At 38.3% G+C, this 20,563-nt stretch overlaps 1 protein-coding gene across 3 annotated transcripts in view; it reads left to right on the top strand.

Annotated features, from left to right (window-relative positions):
* LOC126188258 (putative peptidyl-tRNA hydrolase PTRHD1) overlaps positions 1-20,563 on the top strand; it is a 52,768-nt gene that overhangs the window by 11,209 nt on the left and 20,996 nt on the right. For all 3 annotated transcript variants that reach the window (XM_049929834.1, XM_049929827.1, XM_049929844.1), the window contains exon 2: positions 15,845-16,060. In XM_049929834.1, the coding sequence (XP_049785791.1) occupies positions 15,845-16,060 (216 nt within the window). The remainder of the gene's footprint in view (positions 1-15,844; positions 16,061-20,563) is intronic.

Below are 20,563 nucleotides of genomic sequence, written 5' to 3'. Positions count from 1 at the left end.
GCTGGACTGTAAATCTACTGTTTTGGCATGTATCATGTTGATGAACAGGCTGGTGAAGTCTATGTTTGTGTTGATTTTCCTTTGTGTGAATTTAGAGTCAGTATTTTCAGTCTTTTGAAATATGGTCTTCATGGCTCTTTATTTTTTATTGCACAAATGCTTCTGATTTCCCTTTTTGAAAAATAAGATTTTTTTCCCTGTTTTTTTTTATCTGTAATACATGAACTGGAGTGGATTACAGTCTTTTCATCATTAGAATTCAGTGAATTAATTCCAAACCATTTACTGTGCTCTGTGAGATGATTCTTATTTTAATGCTGCTAAAACTTTTCCAGCTGTAACAGATGTGGTGTCATCTGCACATAATGTGGACTTACACAACATAATACTAGGCAAGCCATCGATATAGATTTTGGATAGTAAAGGTTCAAACATTAAACACTGTAGCATACTGCATGTGACATCCACAACATTTGATATCCTATTCTTGAACTGTACAGTTTGTGTTCTCTTACTCACGATCACACACTATCTGATCAAAGACAGTTCTGAGTCTGTCAATTGGTAGTTACGATTTCCTGCCATTCTAGAAGTATAGCTTTTCTTCAATCTCCATTTCACTGAGAGGACAATGTCTCTCAAAAAGAAAGTGACCCTCCATTTTGTGCCTGACATAACAAGCAATCCAGGATCTGCCTGAGGCCTTAATTGCATTGCCTTAGTTGCACTTTGTTTCGTAGTTACACAGGCTTAAACAGAAGGTTATTCTTTGTTCTGCCAGTTAGTAACTAATCATTTGTTATTTTAGTTAAGGTGAACTGTTATCAGAATCACCGCATAAACTGTAGTGGTAATGGTTTTAACCAACCAAGCAACCCGTTGTCCAGCAAATTTATAGTTTCATTTTGTTGGAGAATGTAATAGAGGACATTCATTTGTCAGTGGCTAAGAGTGAAGGGGGCATTGTCAGTTTACATGATACGTATCTTGTTTGAAACATTGGATCTTATTGTTCTTCAGCCTGACTATATTCACACAAGGGGAAGTCACAACAGTTTAAATACCACCATTGTCCATTACCACACTCACAATCTTCCTCTTTCTCTTGTGTCTTTGTCCTGCGACAGTGCAGGGTTGCCATGGTTATTAACAGATTTGGCTTGGTTAATTTAAGGGGTGACGGATTCCTTCTTGTCACCATCTTATTACAAGCCCCCTTCCCTCCCCTCCCCCCTCCTCCTCCAGCTGCGGGATGGAATATTATACCCCAATTGTTTGCATATAGTGTCATTCATGTGAAAATGAGTGAAAGTTTTCTAAATGTTTCTGAATCATGTAACTGCAGCTGGACTTGAGTGCCAGCCTGGTATTCACCTTGTGGCGTGTGGAAAATGCCTAAAAACCACATCCATGTTGGTCGGCACACAAACCCTCATTGCTGATCCACTTTGTGGATTTGATCTAGGGCTGGAGCACCTCTGCATTCTGGAAGTGGGTGTTAAACACACTTGGCTATCTGTGTGGGTGATTACCACACCAACAATGAAACGACTAATATTTGCCACTAGAACTTCCCCTAACTTGTGTTATGCATGCACTCAGGGCATTTTCCTTTTGTTGTGCCCCTCAGCTGTTTGATGGCAGATATCTCATGGTGCAGGCACATTCACATTTTTCTACCTACTATATATTCTCTATGGACATGTAAAAATAACTGAGAATAATATTCTATGGAATTTACTTTCCTGGTGCAGTTATTTCACTTTGGCAATCTTCACAAAACAGTGTGCTTCTCAGTCAACACTTATCATATTTAATTATATTTATAGCTATTTTGGGGCTAAGGAACAGGTATTTGATATCCTCGTGATGCTCATATTGTGTCAAACACATTTTACTGGCTGTACATGTTCACTTTGCTAACAGCTCGCAGGCAGGGAAAAAATAACTCGTTTAGTTGACAATGAAGCAGGTCGAATAAACTGTTGATGTAGGCTGCACTCCTATTAACTCGTACACAAATGGTTTTTGTAAATTTCATTGTTTCAGACAAATGTGGACTGACTCATCCAGAACATTCTAAAACATTTAAATAATCATCTGATGTAAATATTGCCGCGGCATCAGTGAATTTTAGTGAAAATTATTCTTTTCCTGTCGATGATGAACCTTAAGCATACCATTGGACATCTGACTCTTGCATTATATGTACTATTACAAACAGATAAGTGTCTGTGTGTTTTATGTGATGACATGAAACATAATGTATTTATGGTCCACAAAATTCGAAAAAATGTGGTTGAATTCATCAACTCACACTTTAAAAGAACCCACTAGTTTAACAATAACTGTGCAGGCCAATACAAAAGCAATTTTAGTTTTGTAAACCTATATCTGTGCCAAAAGAATTTCGATGTAAGTGCTTGAGTTCTGATTCTTTGCAACTAGCCATGGGAAAAGCTGATTGTGATGGTATAGGAGGGACAGTCAAAAAATTAGCATGAATGCAATGTTCAGAGACCCCTAGAAAAACAAATATGATGTGAATTAGATTTGTTTTACTCTTGTAATGTTAACATCACCAAAATGGAGACAGAACTTTGAACCATTAGATTGTTTAGGGAAATTGGAAGCAAGGGATATCAATAGTGATGTGTAGCCCATCTTGAAATATGGTTTAAGGAATAAATTGGTATCCTTTCTGAGAGAAAACTTGATCCTCTCAGAATATATAGCTTGTAAATATTCCAATCTGTGGTACTTTAGAATAACCACTGAACTAAATATGACAGAACATGATGTTACTGTAAAAATTTTCAATGCTCAAAATACATCTGTCAAGCTCACTTGTGCAGATTCTGTAAAATAATAGTCCACCTCTTCATTGAACTAAAAACATTTTCCAGTCATAAATTTATGTGAATATGGGAATAGATTCGAGGATAAATTGAAAAGTATCTGCACAATTTTTCTACTTTATTCCAACAGTACAAAATTTACAGTGATGTCATGCTCTGTGTGCTCTCCCTCCTTCTCAATGTCCTTGGTCCATTGTTGCACAAGCTTTCCAGCATCCTTCTCAGAAAGGTTTTTGATTGAGCAGCAAGCCACACATGCACCACTTTGTTCACCCCTTTCATTGATGTGAATTAACAATCTTTTAAACAATTTTTAAATGGACCAAACAAATGCAAATCCATCTAGATGAAATCAAGACTTATGCAGAATGTTCCAACACCTTCAAATGCATATTTTGAATAATCTGAATTACATGGGAGATGTTATGTGGACATACACCATCTTCTGGATAATGTTCCAGAAATGACTCTTGTACATTCCAAAAATTGTGACCATCACGTTTTCTGTAGGGGGTTAACTCCTGAATTCCGTTACGGTTGGAGATTTGTGATGTGTCCATTCCATGCTCTGGCATTTGGTCTCTGGTTTAAAGTGATGAACCCACATTTCATCTCTGGTGAAGATTTGTTTAAGAAACATTTCATCTTCATTAGCATGACATTTCAGTAGCTGCTGACAGTGCCTCGCACATATTGTGCTGAAACTCTTCTGCAGATTTCAGGTTCTATTACACCCTCAGACAACAAATAAACAGGTTACAGAATCCTATTCTTCATTGATGAAAACAAAGAGTAACACAGCCATGTTTATTTTGCTAGAGCAGACTGATGTTGCAACACTAAAGTCTCCCACAAGTGAAGAGAACTGTGTCATATAGCAGTTAGTGTGCCAATTTTTCCACTGCTGAAGTACCTGTCATTTTCAAAATGAAAGATGATCTCCCCCCCACCCCTTTTTGACAATTCTGGCCACTTCTAACCTACAAGGGACATTCAACAAGCAGTGTAACATTTTTTTTTTTTTTTTGGCCAATTTTGGCTGAAAAAATGTGGAATATGTTGTGGGACATCATGGAATATTCCCACTTCAGTCCCCTTAGTTTCATGAAGTTCCAATAAATGGCATCGCTATATGTAACATTCAAAATGATGTCTGTGTTGGAGGTACATTCCAAGTCATCATCGCAACAAGGTCACCCAAATGTACCCACTCTCCCAAATGCTGGCCAGTGGCACACAGCTGTGGCTCCTGCAGTGTTGGAACGTGTGTGCAGTGTTGAAACATGAGGACACTTGCATTTGAGGTGATCACTCTATGAAACATCTCTCTGCTCAACTGGACGTCTTTGTTGATAGTGCTGACACACATCTGTACCATTTGGGGTACCGAAAACTGTTTACCCACTGGGTTCCTCACTGCATAACAGGAGGCCTTAAAGAGAAATGAAGGACCATCTGTTTGAAGGATGCTGTCTGCAGGAAGCAGTACGTTGATGATGGAGAGGGGGGAGGGGTTATTGATGCAGCATGGCGTTGACTCCAGTGTCAGCCAGTAGAGTGGTACAATGCAGGCATACAGGCTCTACCATTAATATGGCATGAGGCCACTGAATTGAATGGAGATTATATTGAAAAAACCTGGTTCTGTAGCCAAAAGAGTGGGGAATAATGTGGTATATTGGAATACTGAGTAAAACCAACCTGCTTTCAGAAAAAAAGAAAATGTTTCGCATTACTTATTAAATGCCTTCCCCCCCCCCCCCCCCCCCCCCCCCCCCCCCCCATTTCCTGAAATATGGGCAAGCAGAAATGGTCATTTTGGCTTGACCACTAACATCCACAGATCTTACTTGTTCAGATTTTTCTTGTGGTATGTTTGAAAGATGAAGTTTACAAAGTAAACAGAAGAGACAAATTGATTGATTGTGTTATGAATAGTGCTGTCCTCATAAAAGAACCCCAAGATAATGTTGGAAGAGCTATACATAGTGCTGTCATGAGAATTCGGAAGTATATTGAAGCTGGAGGTGGAATTTATGAAGATAAACTTCAGACTTAATAATTTGCTTTTGTGTAACAGCTGTATCTCTGTAACAAATTAAACTGGGACACATGGAATGCATTATTCAAAGTAGTCTATACCACCAGCTCCTAAAATATTTGCTATTCCTGCTGGAACACCCTGTACAGCAGTGTTCACAAATGGCTCCCAGCTGGGGAACAGTGTTCATTGCTCTGTAGTTTTCCTTGAATTTGTGGTAAAGATCTGTTTGCCAGATCAATTTACTTTGTTCAACATGGAGTCATATCGATCTTTCTGGTACTAGAGTAGATGAAGTGTGTTTGTTGAAAAATTCTTCATATGCTCCAACTTCTTGAATCCCCTTCAGTCTACAATGCAAATACCAAGAAGATGATAGCTGAGGACGCCCTTCTGCATATGAAAAGGTTAGGGGGAAAAGGTATCAGCATTCTGGCTACTAGGGCTTGTGCGAATTCAGAAAATCAAATAAGCAGATGTGGCAGCCAAGAAAGCCTGTTCTGAAATCCCACATTGTCAATCTGCTGTCCTGCATGCCTTCAACTTGCTATTTAGTTGCAGAGTAAGACACTGATGGGAAGAAGAATGATTGGAAATGATGTAAAGTGTGGCTTATAACTCACCTGCAAATAGGACATAGGCCAATGATACAAGGCTTCCCGCTCTGCTGAAAGGATCCTACAGTGTGGTGAAGAGATTTCACTGAACCACTTTTAATTGATTGTGTTTCATATGCCATTATGAGGGCAGATACTTGTTTACTCTATCTGTGTCAACAGACATTGAAACCACTGTGGTAGTACTTAAAAGATTTTGTGAATTGTCTGATCTACTTCCTAAGTTGTTATGCAGTAAATTTGAGTGTATTGTCAGGGTGGCTATTTCAAGCTATTTTGTAAATGATCAGCCTGCCACACTCTCTGAGTAGTAATTTTAGCCCTGTTTTGTTTCTCAGTCCAGGTTTGTAGCATGTTTTAGAACAGAAACTATGTTCACAGTTTGAGAAGTAGAATGTTACTGTGTGATCAAATATGAGGGAAAATAAGAAAGTGTGTGCAGCTCTACCTGTATTTCTGTTTTGAGAAGTAGAATATTAATGTGTGATCAAATATGAGGGAAAATAAGAAATTGAGTGCAGCTCTACCTGTATTTCTGTGTACATCGTCTTAAGTATTGCACAGTGTAATCAAAGTCTAAACAAATTTTTCGAGGATCTACAACTAGATGACACATGGTGTTATCTTATTGTGCACTCCATATCAAAATAAAAGTCAAAATTTATTTAACATTATAAAAAAATTAAGTGAGAAATTTATTAATTTCACTGTCAAATACACCGGTCAGTATTTCTTTCACGTGGTGCAACTCACCATATGGCCAATACGCACATCATATGAACAGACAGTGCTCCTAACTTCCAGAAATTCAGGTTCCTTTATATAGCTGAAAAGAGGAAATATCTGGAAGGAGGTCACTCAGAATATAAGTAAGAGGGTTCCACCTTGTCCCAGGAGGGAAGATGCTACAGATAAGGCCACAATATGGTGGAAGGGGGTGGGCTCAAATATATGATTTCTTGGCGTGCTTCATCAAAATATTTTGAGTGTAGCTAAAAGCACTAGTATTAATATGTTAAGTTAAAACCAATATTTTACAATGAATACATGGACATAAAATGGAAGAACTTCAGGATTTTGCAAAAGACCTAAACTCTATACATCCTAATATAATATTCATAATGAAATTTGATAAAGCCAGTTAATTTTCGTGATAGTATTAGTTAAGAGAAAAGAATACATGGGTCCCTTAGCTGCAGAACTGACTGAAAATCGGCACTGGAAGACCTCAAGTCTCTGGTCCATGGACCTTTAACACAGCGAAATAATGACAGCCCTACTAAAGAACTGAAATGCCTGTAATGATATTCCAAAGGAGTGAGTACCTAGATTCACCAAAGTTGTATGCATGGGAGTCAACAATCAAGAATGCCTGTGGAGGAGATGAAGTTGAAAAAGGGGAAACCAAAGGTTGCTTATCTACTACCACTTGCTGGCTCAACATCCAAACAAATCAGCATATTCATGCAGAAACACAACATCCAGTACATTTCACACCCGCCAAAAAAGATAAAAGGTCTGCTTTGTAATGTTAAACAGACCTTCAAAACCTGGGAGCCTACTGCATGTAGTTCCAGTGTTGTGTATTGTATGTGGAACATACCATCATAACAGTGTAGGAGAGGTGCAGCAAACAAAAGTACACACCAAACTAAAAAAAAATTAAGCAAGTAGTTGTTGCCAAACTCTGCCTGGAATAAAACTATAAAATATGACAAGACCAGTATCATGATTCAGGGTCAAAGTGTCTGGGACAACACAATAATAAATCTATCAACTTAGGGTGTTGGAAAATCTTATAAACAAGGATGCAGTTATAATTAATGCAAACATTTTAGGTTATGCTTTACCATGACTGGTAACAGTAAACTTGTTGTTTCATGCAATGAAGTTATCAGTTTAAGCAAGACATGGGATACTGCACTCACTTAATTAAGATCCCTCTGCCAATCTTCCAACAAAAAGGTGGAAAGTAGCAGTAATGTTTGTCATGGAGCAGTCTTTCCAGAAGCACAAGCAATGTGCCATTTCAGTCAGAGTCTCTGTCTTACTTGGTTGAATAGGGAACGAGGGAAAGTAAAATATGCAGCCTTCATGCTCTTGGAGTAGCATCACTTTCTTGAATCCCATATATTGGATAAGGCATCTCTCTCACTTTTTGACGCACTAAATAAATAACTATTCTTACTTTGTTGAATAGTCACAATGGTGTGTAAAGTAACTACTGACATATTTTTGTAACCACGCCAACTACTGAGATGAATATATAATATTTTTCCAGATGAAACTATGAAATTTGTTTGGTTCCAAAATAGTTGTTCTCGATGAGTTCTGCAGCTCTTTATGGATTTGATAATGATCTCCAAAAGTTATAACAGTTTTAGCCCAATCTTCTTTAGTAAAAAAACATAGTAGACCCAAAACCAGTTACAAATTAATAAAATAAATATTTACAGGTAGCACAATTAAAATTAACTTCAGCTGCCAATATCAGTTTACATCAACATACATACTCCACAAGACACCTTACAATGTATAGTGGAGAGTACTGTGTAGGTACTCCACTCTCAAATGGAGAAACCACTGTCTACATGCCTGGGTTGCAGTAGAATTGCTCTGTCATCTGATGCAAATTCCTATTCTCTGAACTTTCCTGATAATGTTTTACAAAAGAAAGGACATCTTCTCTCCAGACACTTAATTTCAATGGAGTATTTCCATAATACTACTTGTGTGTAAATCAGATTTACCAGTGACTAGTCTAGCAGCATACCTCTGAATTGCTTCAATACTTCCTTTAATCCAACCTGGTAGGGATCACAAACACTCAAGTAGTGCTCAGGACTGGCTCACTTAAGTGTTTTTTACATGATCTCATTTATAGATGAGTTACACATTCGTAGAATTAATGCAGTAAACCAAAGTCATCAATTCATATGCCCTACAACCAATCCTATGTGCTTATTCCATTTCATGTCACTTTGCAACATTATGTGTAGATATTTAAGATATTAAATCAATGTGAATAAGTCAAGCAGTTCAACATTTAGAGCAAGCTGCCATTCATCATAGCAAATAGGATGTGTGTGCGCGCGCGTGCGCACACACACACACACACACACACACACACACACACCCCTCTACCTCTCTCTCTCTCTCTCTGGATATTTTGCTAAAGAGACCTGGTCCCCAAAGGATAATTACAGAGCAATAATGTAATTATGTTTATTTGATTTACCACCACAGGTACCACTGTTTTTGTGAAAATATTTACACAGCAGGGGAAGGATCTGTAGGTACAGCTGCAAAAAGGGTGATGTAATTTTCATCACTGCAGGAAAAACTCAGCTAGTATTGTCCTGCCATTCTTCCATTGCATTCAGTAAACCCATACACAAGGTGCATATCAGGTGACTCTTTGTTAGAGAACCTACATGTACGTACGTGTATCACTGTTACACAGAACTAACACTGCTGGCAAAACAAACCTGAAACAGAATTGAGTAGTACTGAATGAAAGCATGAGGGCGAAGGGTTCATCAAGTGTGTTTCCAAACAAGTCACATAGCAAACACTGCAGACATTGGCCATGTTGTGCAGATAGTTTCAGTAAAGTACAGTTTCAAAGCTAAATGGGAATCAGAAGTAAATAATAATAATAATAATAATAACAATAATGAAATGCGATTTCTTTGTAGAAGACCACCAGAGACTATGAATCCCTTAAAACTAAATACTCAGAAAATATCCATGAATGACCTCCACAATTTGTCAGTCGACATAAGTGTCAACCTGTATAGTTCTGTCGCCATAGCCAAGCACTGCCGTGTGGAGGACCTCGATGGAAGGAGTGGAACAGATGCAGTTAGTCTGGTATTGCCAGTTGAATGAAAGGTAACAATTCTCAAGTCTTGAAAGCTGACAACAGCTGAGGGAGCAATGTGGTGACTCCATGCCCCTCTATACCACATCCAAATGATGCCATTGGAACAATGGCTGATGGATATCACATGGGCCTCAGGGCCAGAATATCGTGTAAATACACATATATAAAGTATATACACTGAGGTACCTCCGCCCATGAACCATGGACCTTGCCGTTGGTGGGGAGGCTTGCGTGCCTCAACGATACAGATAGCCGTACCGTAGGTGCAACCACAACGGAGGGGTATCTGTTGAGAGGCCAGACAAACGTGTGGTTCCTGAAGAGGGGCAGCAGCCTTTTCGGTAGTTGCAGGGGCAACAATCTGCATGATTGACTGATCTGGCCTTGTAACTCTAACCAAAACGGCCTTGCTGTTGTGGTACTGCGAACGGCTGAAAGCAAGGGGAAACTACAGCCGTAATTTTTCCCGAGGGCATGCAGCTTTACTGTATGGTTAAATGATGATGGCGTCCTCGTGGGTAAAATATTCCGGAGGTAAAATAGTCCCCCATTCGGATCTCCGGGCGGGGACTACTCAAGAGGACGTCGTTATAAGGAGAAAGAAAACTGGCATTCTACTGATCGGAGCGTGGAATGTCAGATCCCTTAATCGGGCACGTAGGTTAGAAAACTTAAAAAGGGAAATGGATAGGTTAAAGTTAGATATAGTGGGAATTAGTGAAGTTCGGTGGCAGGAGGAACAAGACTTCTGGTCAGGTGAATACAGGGTTATAAATACAAAATCAAATAGGGGTAATGCAGGATTAGGCTTAATAATGAATAAAAAATAGGAGTGCAGGTAAGCTACTACAAACAGCATAGTGAACGTATTATAGTGGCCAAGATAGACACAAAGCCCATGCCTACTACAGTAGTACAAGTTTATATGCCAACTAGCTCAGCAGATGACTAAGAAATTGAAGGAATGTATGATGAGATAAAAGAAATTATTCAGGTAGTGAAGGGAGACAAAAATTTAATAGTCATGGGTGACTGGAATCCGACAGTAGGAAAAGGGAGAGAAGGAAACATAGTAGGTGAATATAGACTGGGGCTAAGAAATGAAAGAGGAAGCCGTCTGGTAGAATTCTGCACAGAGCATAACTTAATCATAGCTAACACTTGGTTCAAGAATCATAAAAGAAGGTTGTATACATGGAAGAATCCTGGAGATACTAAAAGGTATCAGATAGATTATATAATGGTAAGACAGAGATTTAGGAACCAGGTTTTAAATTGTAGGACATTTCCAGGGGCAGATGTGGATCTGACCACAATCTATTGGTTATGAACTGTAGATTAAAACTGAAGAAATTGCAAAAAGGTGGGAATTTAAGGAGATGGGACCTGGACAAACTGACTAAATCAGAGGTTGTACAGAGTTTCAGGGACAGCTTAAGGGAACAATTGACAGGAATGGGGGAAAGAAATACAGTAGAAGACGAATGGGTAGCTCTGAGGGATGAAGTAGTGAAGGCAGCAGAGGATCAAGTAGGTAAAAAGACGAGGGCTAGTAGAAATCCTTGGGTAACAGAAGAAATATTGAATTTAATTGATGAAAGGAGAAAATATAAAAATGCAGTAAATGAAGCAGGCAAAAAGGAATACAAATGTCTCAAAAATGAGATTGACAGGAAGTGCAAAATGGCTAAGCAGGGATGGCTAGAGGACAAATGTAAGGATGTAGAGGCTTATCTCACTAGGAGTAAGATAGATACAGCCTACAGGAAAATTAAAGAGACCTTTGGAGAAAAGAGAGCCACTTGTATGAATATCAAGAGCTCAGATGGAAACCCAGTTCTAAGCAAAGAGGGGAAAGCAGAAAGGTGGAAGGAGTATATAGAGGGTCTGTACAAGGGCGATGTACTTGAGGACAATATTCCGGAAATGGAAGAGGAGGTAGATGAAGATGAAATGGGGTATATGATACTGCGTGAAGAGTTTGACAGAGCACTGAAAGACCTGAGTCGAAACAAGGCCCTGGGAGTAGACAACATTCCATTAGAACTACTGACGGCCTTGGGAGAGCCAATCCTGACAAAACTCTACCAGCTGGTGACCAAGACGTATGAGACAGGCGAAATACCCTCAGACTTCAAGAAGAATATAATAATTACAATCCCAAAGAAAGTAGGTGTTGACAGACGTGAAAATTACCGAACTATCAATTTAATAAGCCACAGCTGCAAAATACTTACGCAAATTATTTACAGACGAATGGAAAAACTGGTAGAAGGCGACCTCGGAGAAGATCAGTTTGGATTCCATAGAAATGTTGGAACACGTGAGGCAATACTGACCTTACGACTTATCTTAGAAGAAAGATTAAGCAAAGGCAAACCTTCGTTTCTAGCATTTGTAGACTTAGAGAAAGCTTTTGACAATGTTGACTGGAATACTCTCTTTCAAATTCTAAAGGTGGCAGGGGTAAAATACAGGGATTGAAAGGCTATTTACGACTTGTACAGAAACCATATGGCAGTTATAAGAGTCGAGGGGCATGAAAGGGAAGCAATGGTTGGGAAGGGAGTGAAACAGTGTTGTAGCCTCTCCCCGATGTTATTCAATCTTTATATTGAGCAAGCAGTAAAGGAAACAAAAGAAAAATTTGGTGTAGGTATTAAAATCCAGGGAGAAGAATAAAAACTTTGAGGTTTGCCGATGACATAGTAATTCTGTCAGAGACAGCGAAGGACTTGGAAGAACAGTTCAACGGAATGGACAGTGTCTTGAAAGGAGGATATAAGATGAACATCAACAAAAGTAAAACGAGGATAATGGAATGTAGTCGAATTAAGTCAGGTGATGCTGATGGAATTAGATTAGGAAATGAGACACTTAAAGTAGCAAAGGAGTTTTGCTATTTGGGGAGCAAAATAACTGATTATGGTCGAAGTAGAGAGGATATAAAATGTAGACTGGCAATGGCAAGGAAAGCATTTCTGAAGAAGAGAAATTTGTTAACATCGAGTATAGATGTAAGTGTCAGGAAGTCGTTTCTGAAAGTATTTGTATGGAGTGTAGCCATGTATGGAAGTGAAACATGGACAATAAATAGTTTGGACAAGAAGAGAATAGAAGCATTCGAAATGTGGTGCTACAGAAGAATGTTGAAGATTAGGTGGGTAGATCACGTAACTAATGAGGAGGTATTGAATAGGATTGGGGAGAAGAGAAGTTTGTGGCACAACTTGACTAGAAGAAGGAATCGGTTGGTAGGACGTGTCCTGAGGCATCAAGGGATCACAAACTTAGCATTGGAGGGCAGCGTGGAGGGTAAAAATCGTAGAGGGAGACCAAGAGATGAATACACTAAGCAGATTCAGAAGGATGTAGGTTGCAGTAGGTACTGGGAGATGAAGGAGCTTGCACAGGATAGATTAGCATGGAGAGCTGCATCAAACCAGTCTCAGGACTGAAGACCACAACAACAACAACACTGAGGTGACAAATGGAATACCTCCTAATATCGTGTTAAACCTCCTTTTGCACAGTGTAGTGCAGCAATGTGACGTGGCACGGACTCAACAAGTTCGCAGAAGTTCCATGCAGAAATATTCAACTATGCTGCCTCTGTAGCCATGCACAATTGTGAAAGTGTTGCCGTTTGTGCTTAAACAGACCTCTTGATTATGTCTCACAATGTTCGATCAGATTCATGTCAGGCAACCTGAGTAGCTAAATCATTTGCTCAAATTGTCCAGCATGTTCTTCAAACCAGTCGTGAACAGTTGTGGCCTGGTGACATTGTGCATTGTCCTCCATAAAAATTCCATCACTGTTTGGGAACATGAAGTCCATGAATGGTGCAACTGATTTCCGAGTAGCCGAACACAACTATTTTCAGTCAATAACCGGTTCAATTGTACCAGCAGAATCAGTCCATTCCATGTAAACACAGCCCACACCATTATGGAGCCACCACCAGTTTGCACAGTGTCTTGTTGACAACCTAGATCCGTGACTTCACGGAGTCTGCACGACACTCGCACTCTACCGTTGGCTCTTACCAAGTGTAATCAAGCCTCATCTGACCAGATCATAGTTTTCCAGTTGTGTAGGATCCAACTGATATGGTCATGAGTCCAGGAGAGGAACTGCAGGTGATATGCTTTTAGCAAAGGCACTTGGGTCAGTTGTCAGCTGCCGTATGCCATTAATGCCAAATTTCACCACACTGTCCTAACAGATACAGTCATCAAACACCCTACATTGATGTCTGTAGTTATTTCTCTCAGTGCTGCTTTAGTGTTAGCACTGACAACTCTATGCAAATGTTGCTGCTCTCTGTTATTAAGTGTTGTCCAGTGTGAGAGTTAATACCTGAAATTTGACCGAGTGAGGTGGTGCAGTGCTTAGCACACTGGACTCGCATTTGTGAAGGTGTCAGTTCAAACCTGCATCCGCCATTCTGATTTGAGTTTTCTGTGATTTCCCTAAATCGCTTCAGGCAAATGCCAGGGTGGTTCCTTTGACAGGGCATGGCTGATTTCCTCACCCATCCTCCCCTAACCCGATGGGACCAATGACCTTGCTGTTTGGTCTCTTCCCCCAAATCAACTGACCGACCTTATATTTGGTATTCTCAGCACACTCTTGACACAATGGAATTTGAGATATTGAATTTCCTAATGATTTCTGAAATGGAATGTCCCTTGTGTCTACCTTCAACTACCATTCCTCATTCAAAGTCTGTTAATTCCCATTTTTCCATCATAATCACCTCAGAAACTTTTGCACACGAATCACCAGAGTACAAATGACAAATTCACCAATGCACTGTTCTTTAATACCTTGTGTAGATGATACCACCGCCATCTGTATCTGTGGATTTCACTATCCCATGACTTTTGTCATGTCAGTGTATGTTCACACGACATATATAAAAATCATAAATATATATATATATATATATATATATATATATATATATATATATATATATATATATATATATATATTTATTTATTTAAAAAGAAAGATGATGAGACTTACCAAACAAAAGCGCTGGCAGGTCGATAGACACACAAACAAACACAAACATACACACAAAATCTAGCTTTCGCAACCAATGGTTGCCTCGTCAGGAAAGAGGGAAGGAGAGGGAAAGACAAAAGGATTTGGGTTATATATATATATATATATATAGATCACCAAATGACTTTCTTGTCTAATTCTTCATTTTCTCCAGTGACAAGTGGTAGTATCATAGATAATTGGATGGAGCATGTCAGTCAGACAGTCTGATTTACTTCACAGATAACTGCATTCCCTGGTCAACTATACTCCAGTCAAATGACTGCCCACTTCATTTCCTCCAGCTGGTCTCCACATAGCCCATCTTCTCCTTGAATATAACTGTAAGGAGTGCAGTATTCAGAAACTACTACCTACTCTGCCCTGACAGAGAAAAGTTAATGTTGTGACAGTTTGGAGTACAGTCTATTTATGTCTGTGTGCGTGGTGACTGTAATGAGAGTTGCACTTCCTGAAGATAAATCCTCCCTCGTTTGAGGTTTAACCAAAACAATATTTCATTTTTTATCCATGACTTCTACATGCCTGCTAAAAGTTTCTCAACTTGTTCTCATATTTCATATGTCCATTACTACTTCCATCTTTCACAAGCTGCAGTGTTATTGGTAAATGACTAGTGGTATGCGGAAGAGAGTGATGACTGATTTTAATCTATCAGCATACCCGCTGGCTGCTAACACCTGTAACTGCTCTGTGGAACATGTCGGCACACAATCCTAACTACAGAAGTTGTCGAGTGTAATGGCACACTTATTAAGGTGCTAAACTTGTACCTGAGAGAAGTGGGATTGAATTTAGGTTTTGTGGTATTACTAAATTACTTCTTCTGAATGCCAGAGCAATTTCTTCAGCTATACCGTGACTGATTTCCTCACCCTTCCTTATTCTGTTGCGGTATTGTTTCATCTCAGAAAGCCTTGACATTGATAAAACACAGTCTTGTAGTGATAACAACAGTTGTTAGTGAAATTTGAACCACTACCTAAGCAGTAGCGCTTTGACTTGCGTCCACACTGTTGTTATTCTGCAGTGTTGACACTTTTGTCTTATATTGGCTGCAATTGTCTGTAGTGTTATAAAAAAAGTCATGAAGTTAGAAACAATATTGAGTGAAAAATATGTGTTAGAGACACTGAATCATTTCCAGGTTATTTCAATTTACTTGTACTAGTAAAGAGAGGTGTTTTTATTTCCCTCTCCACAATCTTTCATATATAGAGCTATGTTGGAACTGACAATATTATGTATCTGAATACATAAACATCTTTTACTAAACAATATGTAAGATTGTTTGTTCTTCTGTAACTTTTTTTATTTTTTAGTAATTAAATTCATTACTTATTCATTTCTGATGAACACATTTCAGGTTTTGAACAGCAGTAGTCAGGAGGAAATGAGCAAGAATTTGGTGCAGTATATAATAATGCGGGGGGACCTAGCAAAGTCTTCCAAATGGAATGCTGGAGCACTTGTTGCACAAGCGTGTCATGGTGTCTCAGCCGTTTTGCATTTGTATTACAATGATGAGAATGTGCAGGAGTATCTGTGTGATGTTGACAGAATGCATAAAGTTGTCTTGGAGGTGAGACTATGCCCATAACGTAAAAACCCACAAAGTATTCTGCTAGTTCACTCCTGTTTATTGCCTACCATTGTTTTGTAAGAAATCGTTCATGTATTGACCATTCCAGGGCATAGTAAATCTTAATGCTGTATTAAGTGTATGCTTAAAAAGATAGACTTTTATTTATTTTTTAAGCATGTAGCATCTTTCAAACCTCACATTAATATAATATTTGCCTAGTACACAGAGATTATTCACTCAAGAAACATTTGTTATATGCGGTATTAATCAATATATGTGCTTGTTTTAGTTACCATGTGTTCTTTAGTAATTATTGTTGCTACAGCTGCCTCATAGTCACTAATAATAGTTTTGATATAGATGTCCTCAAAGAGGTTAACAGTACCTCCCAAAAATGGTTTACTTTATTGGTGCCACATTAATACCATTCTGACTACAGTTCTCCTTTAATTCTCTTACACACAACTATTTTTGAGCTGTGAACTGATTTAAAGTATTTTGTCAGAACAAGGAAATTTATATAAAAGGCATGTCATATTTATAAGGCATGTCATGAGCCCATTAAAATTGTGTGCATCAAGTGGATCTTCATTAGTCATGGTGAGACCTTGTATTTAAAAGGTACGTACATGCCAACTAGTGTTGCTGGAGGTCATGGTGCCACATGCAAGTTCTTACAATGTCTGTATTCTGACCCTTGTGTTAGAATATTGAGAGTGAGTGACAGAGCATTGGGGAATAGCTTGAGGCCACAAAAAATATCCAGTTTCTCATGGGCCTGCACTTTGCTGAAGAGACAATAGATCTTAGAGACCTAGCTGCTTGTCTTACTTTTTGTTTGGAAACAATAAACTGCAGAACTTTATGATTCAAAGATAAGTTAGTATAGAATAAGTGGAATTAAGAAAAAATCATATGGGAAATATTAGGTTTATCAGGAGTGTGGCGACATAAAAGTGTTATGACTCATCACTTCATTTAAGGCTAGTTCTTGAAACTTTGTTAATAGACTCTCTCAGGATAGGTTATGTCTGTCTTCAAATTCTGCCGTTTCAGTTCCTTCAGTATCTCTGTGATATTCTCCCATGGATTAAACAAACCTTTGGCCATTCGTACTGCCCTTCTCTGTAAATGTTCAATATCCTTTGTTAGTCCTATCTGGTGCGGGTCCCACACACTTGAGCAATATTCTGGGATAGGTCATTGATATTATAGTTATTAGATACTATGTTCTTTCATTTTGTGAAGTGCACAGTCTTACATTTCTGAACATTTAGGGCAAGTTGCCAGTTTCTTCACTATGTTGAAATTTTATCAAGATCTGACTGAATATGTATGCAGCTTCTCTTAGATAGTACTTCATTATAGATAACTGCATAATCCGCACAAAGTCTGATTTTACTATTAATATTGTCTGCAAAGCCATTAATATACAACATGAACAACAAGGGCCTCAACACACTTCCCTGGGGCACTCCCGAAGCTACTTCTACATCTGACGATGACTCTCCATCCATGATAACATGCTGTGTCCTCCCTACAAAGAAGTCCTCAATCCAGTCACAAATTTCATTTGATACACCATATGATCATACTTTTGACAATAAGTGTAGGTGTGGTACCGAGTCGTACACTTTGTGGAAGTCAAGAAATACTGCATCTACCTGGTTGCCTTGATCAAAAGCTTTCAGTATGTCAAGTGAGAAAAGTGTGAGTTAGATTTCATATGATCAATGTTTTTGAAAACCATGCTGGTTGTCATTGAGGAAGTCATTCTGTTCAAGATACCCCATTATGTTTGAGCTCAGAATATGTTCTTATATTCTACAAAAAATCGATATCAATGATATTGGATGGTAGTAGGAAGACACAGTAAGTTATCTTGGATGGAGAATCACTGATAGATGTAGAGGTAAGTTTGGGTGTGTTTGAAGGAATTGTTTTGGGACCGTTGCTGTTCATGTTGTATATTAATGATCTTACAGACAATATTAATTGTAACCTGAGACTTTTTTTAGGTGATGGTGTTATGTATAATGAAATACTGTCCAAAAGAAGCTGCACAAATGTTCGCTCAGATCTTGATAAGATTTCAAAGTGGTGTAAAGACTGGCAGCTTGCTTTAAATATGTAGAAATTTAAAATTGTGCACTTCATGAAATGAAAAAATGTAGTCAGTAAGTTCATACAAATACTTGGATTAAGCATTTGCACAGATATGAAATGGAACGATACATAGGCTCAATTGCAGCATAATCAAATTATTTAAAAATTCTCATTTTTTCATTTTATTGTTATTGATTACCGTATCTGGTGGTGCATGACTAATTAGGAATTTAATACTTTAGAATATGACTACAATAAAAATGATCTTCAAAATAAATGGATAAGGCAGCAGGTTCTTTGTTTACTGTAATTAATATAAGCTTTGTATTCTTGTCTCATGTAACTGCCTTCCAGATAAGGTCCAAATCGAATATAAAGCATTAACTCTGAAACTGTTTTTGAAATCTTGTCAGTGACCTTAAATTAAATCATTTGTTAATATTCTCTGAATTGAAAGGGATGTAATGAGATGTACACTATTTTGTATTTCAATAATCAAACACTTTAATTACAATAAACTGTACAGATACCTTTTCCTAAGTTCAATGTACTCCTCAATAACTACAAATGAGTGGAGTTTTACTATGGCCATCATTACTTTTTTGTAATACTCTTTAGTGACCAGTGAGTCATATCAGTATTGGCAAGGAGTCATACTCTACGGGTGTGACTTCTCTGAATTGTTACATACCAGAGTAAAGCAAATTTCCTAATATTTCATAAGAGATATATTATAGTACATAAAGCAGGTGGCAGAACGTGGTTTATTGGTAGAATACCAGGAAAATGCAATCAACCTGCAAGGGAGGTGCATAGAAAACACTCGTGCAAAACATCCTGCTCAAGTGTATGGAACCAGCAGCAGATGGGACTAACAGGGGATACTGAATGAATACAAAGATGGGCAGCATGAATGGTCATAGGTTTGTTTGAACCATGGGAGTGTTTACGAAGGTGCAGAAAAGACTGAGCTGTGACAGAAGCTTGAATAAAGACTCAATCTATCCTGTGAAAATGTCATTATAAAACTTTTACAACCAACTTTAAGTGTTGAATTTGGGAATATATTACAATCCCCAAAATATCACTCACATAGGGATCACAAAGAAAAAATTGACTAATTACAGCATGCACAGAGACATTTAAGCAATCATTCTTCCTGTGCTCCATACATGAATCAAATGGCAAAAAAAAAAAAAAAAAAAAAAAAACTGTTAGCGGTACAATGGGATGTACCATCTGCCTGCACTTCACAGTGATATGCGGAGTGTAGATGTAAGAAGTGCAAGAAAGTCATGGAGATTTTCTCGAAACATCTGGGCCAGCACTACAGACTAGTGTACAACTTCACAAACTGCAATGGGAGATGAGAGTCATAAATACAAAATGAATAAATCTGTCTAAATTACCTCTTTACTGTAAGCTGGTGGAAGACATGAATGTGTGGATCAATTCGCCTGCATTGTCTAGGGATACCTGCACATGTCAGAATTACCTGTTCCCAAAAAAAATTTATAAAGTTCAGATATATGTGGACCACCTCAAATAATTTTGGTGGCACTTGGATCAGCATAAATATATAAACTGAATTTATTGTACTAAACATGAATCAGAGTGGTCATTCAAAATCAGGGATCATGAACTTGATACAAGCAGGTGCTTGATGAAATGCCACCAATCAATTTTGCTGAATATTAAAGTTCAGGTAATAAAACTGCACCATTAATGTATCAAAATTCCTGCAAAGTTCAAGAGTCTGAGTCTGTAATCAAGCTAACATTATTTTTCATAAGTGCTATTCACTCCTCATCATAACTTGGAATTTTCTCTGAGCCCCACGTGAGGCTACCACATTAAAATTTATAGGTATCAAGGAACGTTAGAGTACTGACAGTATTAGCGAATATGGGTGAATCGATGCCCAAGCCACTTTATGACACTGAACCTATGCTAAGAATTATGCAAAATCAACCCGGCTGCCTCCCCAAGCCTCCCTCTGCAGCTTTCCAAAACCATCTGTCCTCATCTCTTGTAGTTTTCTGCTTGTAAGCTACCGCATCTCCTCGGTTTCGGTTCTGATGTCACAAATCAGTTTCAGAATGTGCCTGCCAGTACAATACAAATTATTTAAATCGAGTATCTTACACAAATGACAAGCACTATTGCATGCTTGCTATCAAAACAAGAAAAACAATACTAGTAGACAGAGTTTACCTTAATTGTTGCAAGAGAATGACTGTTTTTAAAGTTATTCGGAACTGTGTAAATTTATCGTATCAAAAAAACATAAGTAAATCATTTAATATGTACGTATGTATAGTGCTTTTCCTACAAAAAATTGTCTCCTATTAACACTCAAGTACTCCAATTGGTGATATCTCTCACCTTTCTCTT

This window comes from Schistocerca cancellata, chromosome 1 (assembly GCF_023864275.1).
Source record: "Schistocerca cancellata isolate TAMUIC-IGC-003103 chromosome 1, iqSchCanc2.1, whole genome shotgun sequence".
NCBI classification, from domain to species: Eukaryota; Metazoa; Arthropoda; class Insecta; order Orthoptera; family Acrididae; genus Schistocerca; species Schistocerca cancellata.
The sequence above is the reverse complement of the archived record's forward strand: the minus strand, read 5'-3'. Positions and strand labels throughout refer to the sequence as shown.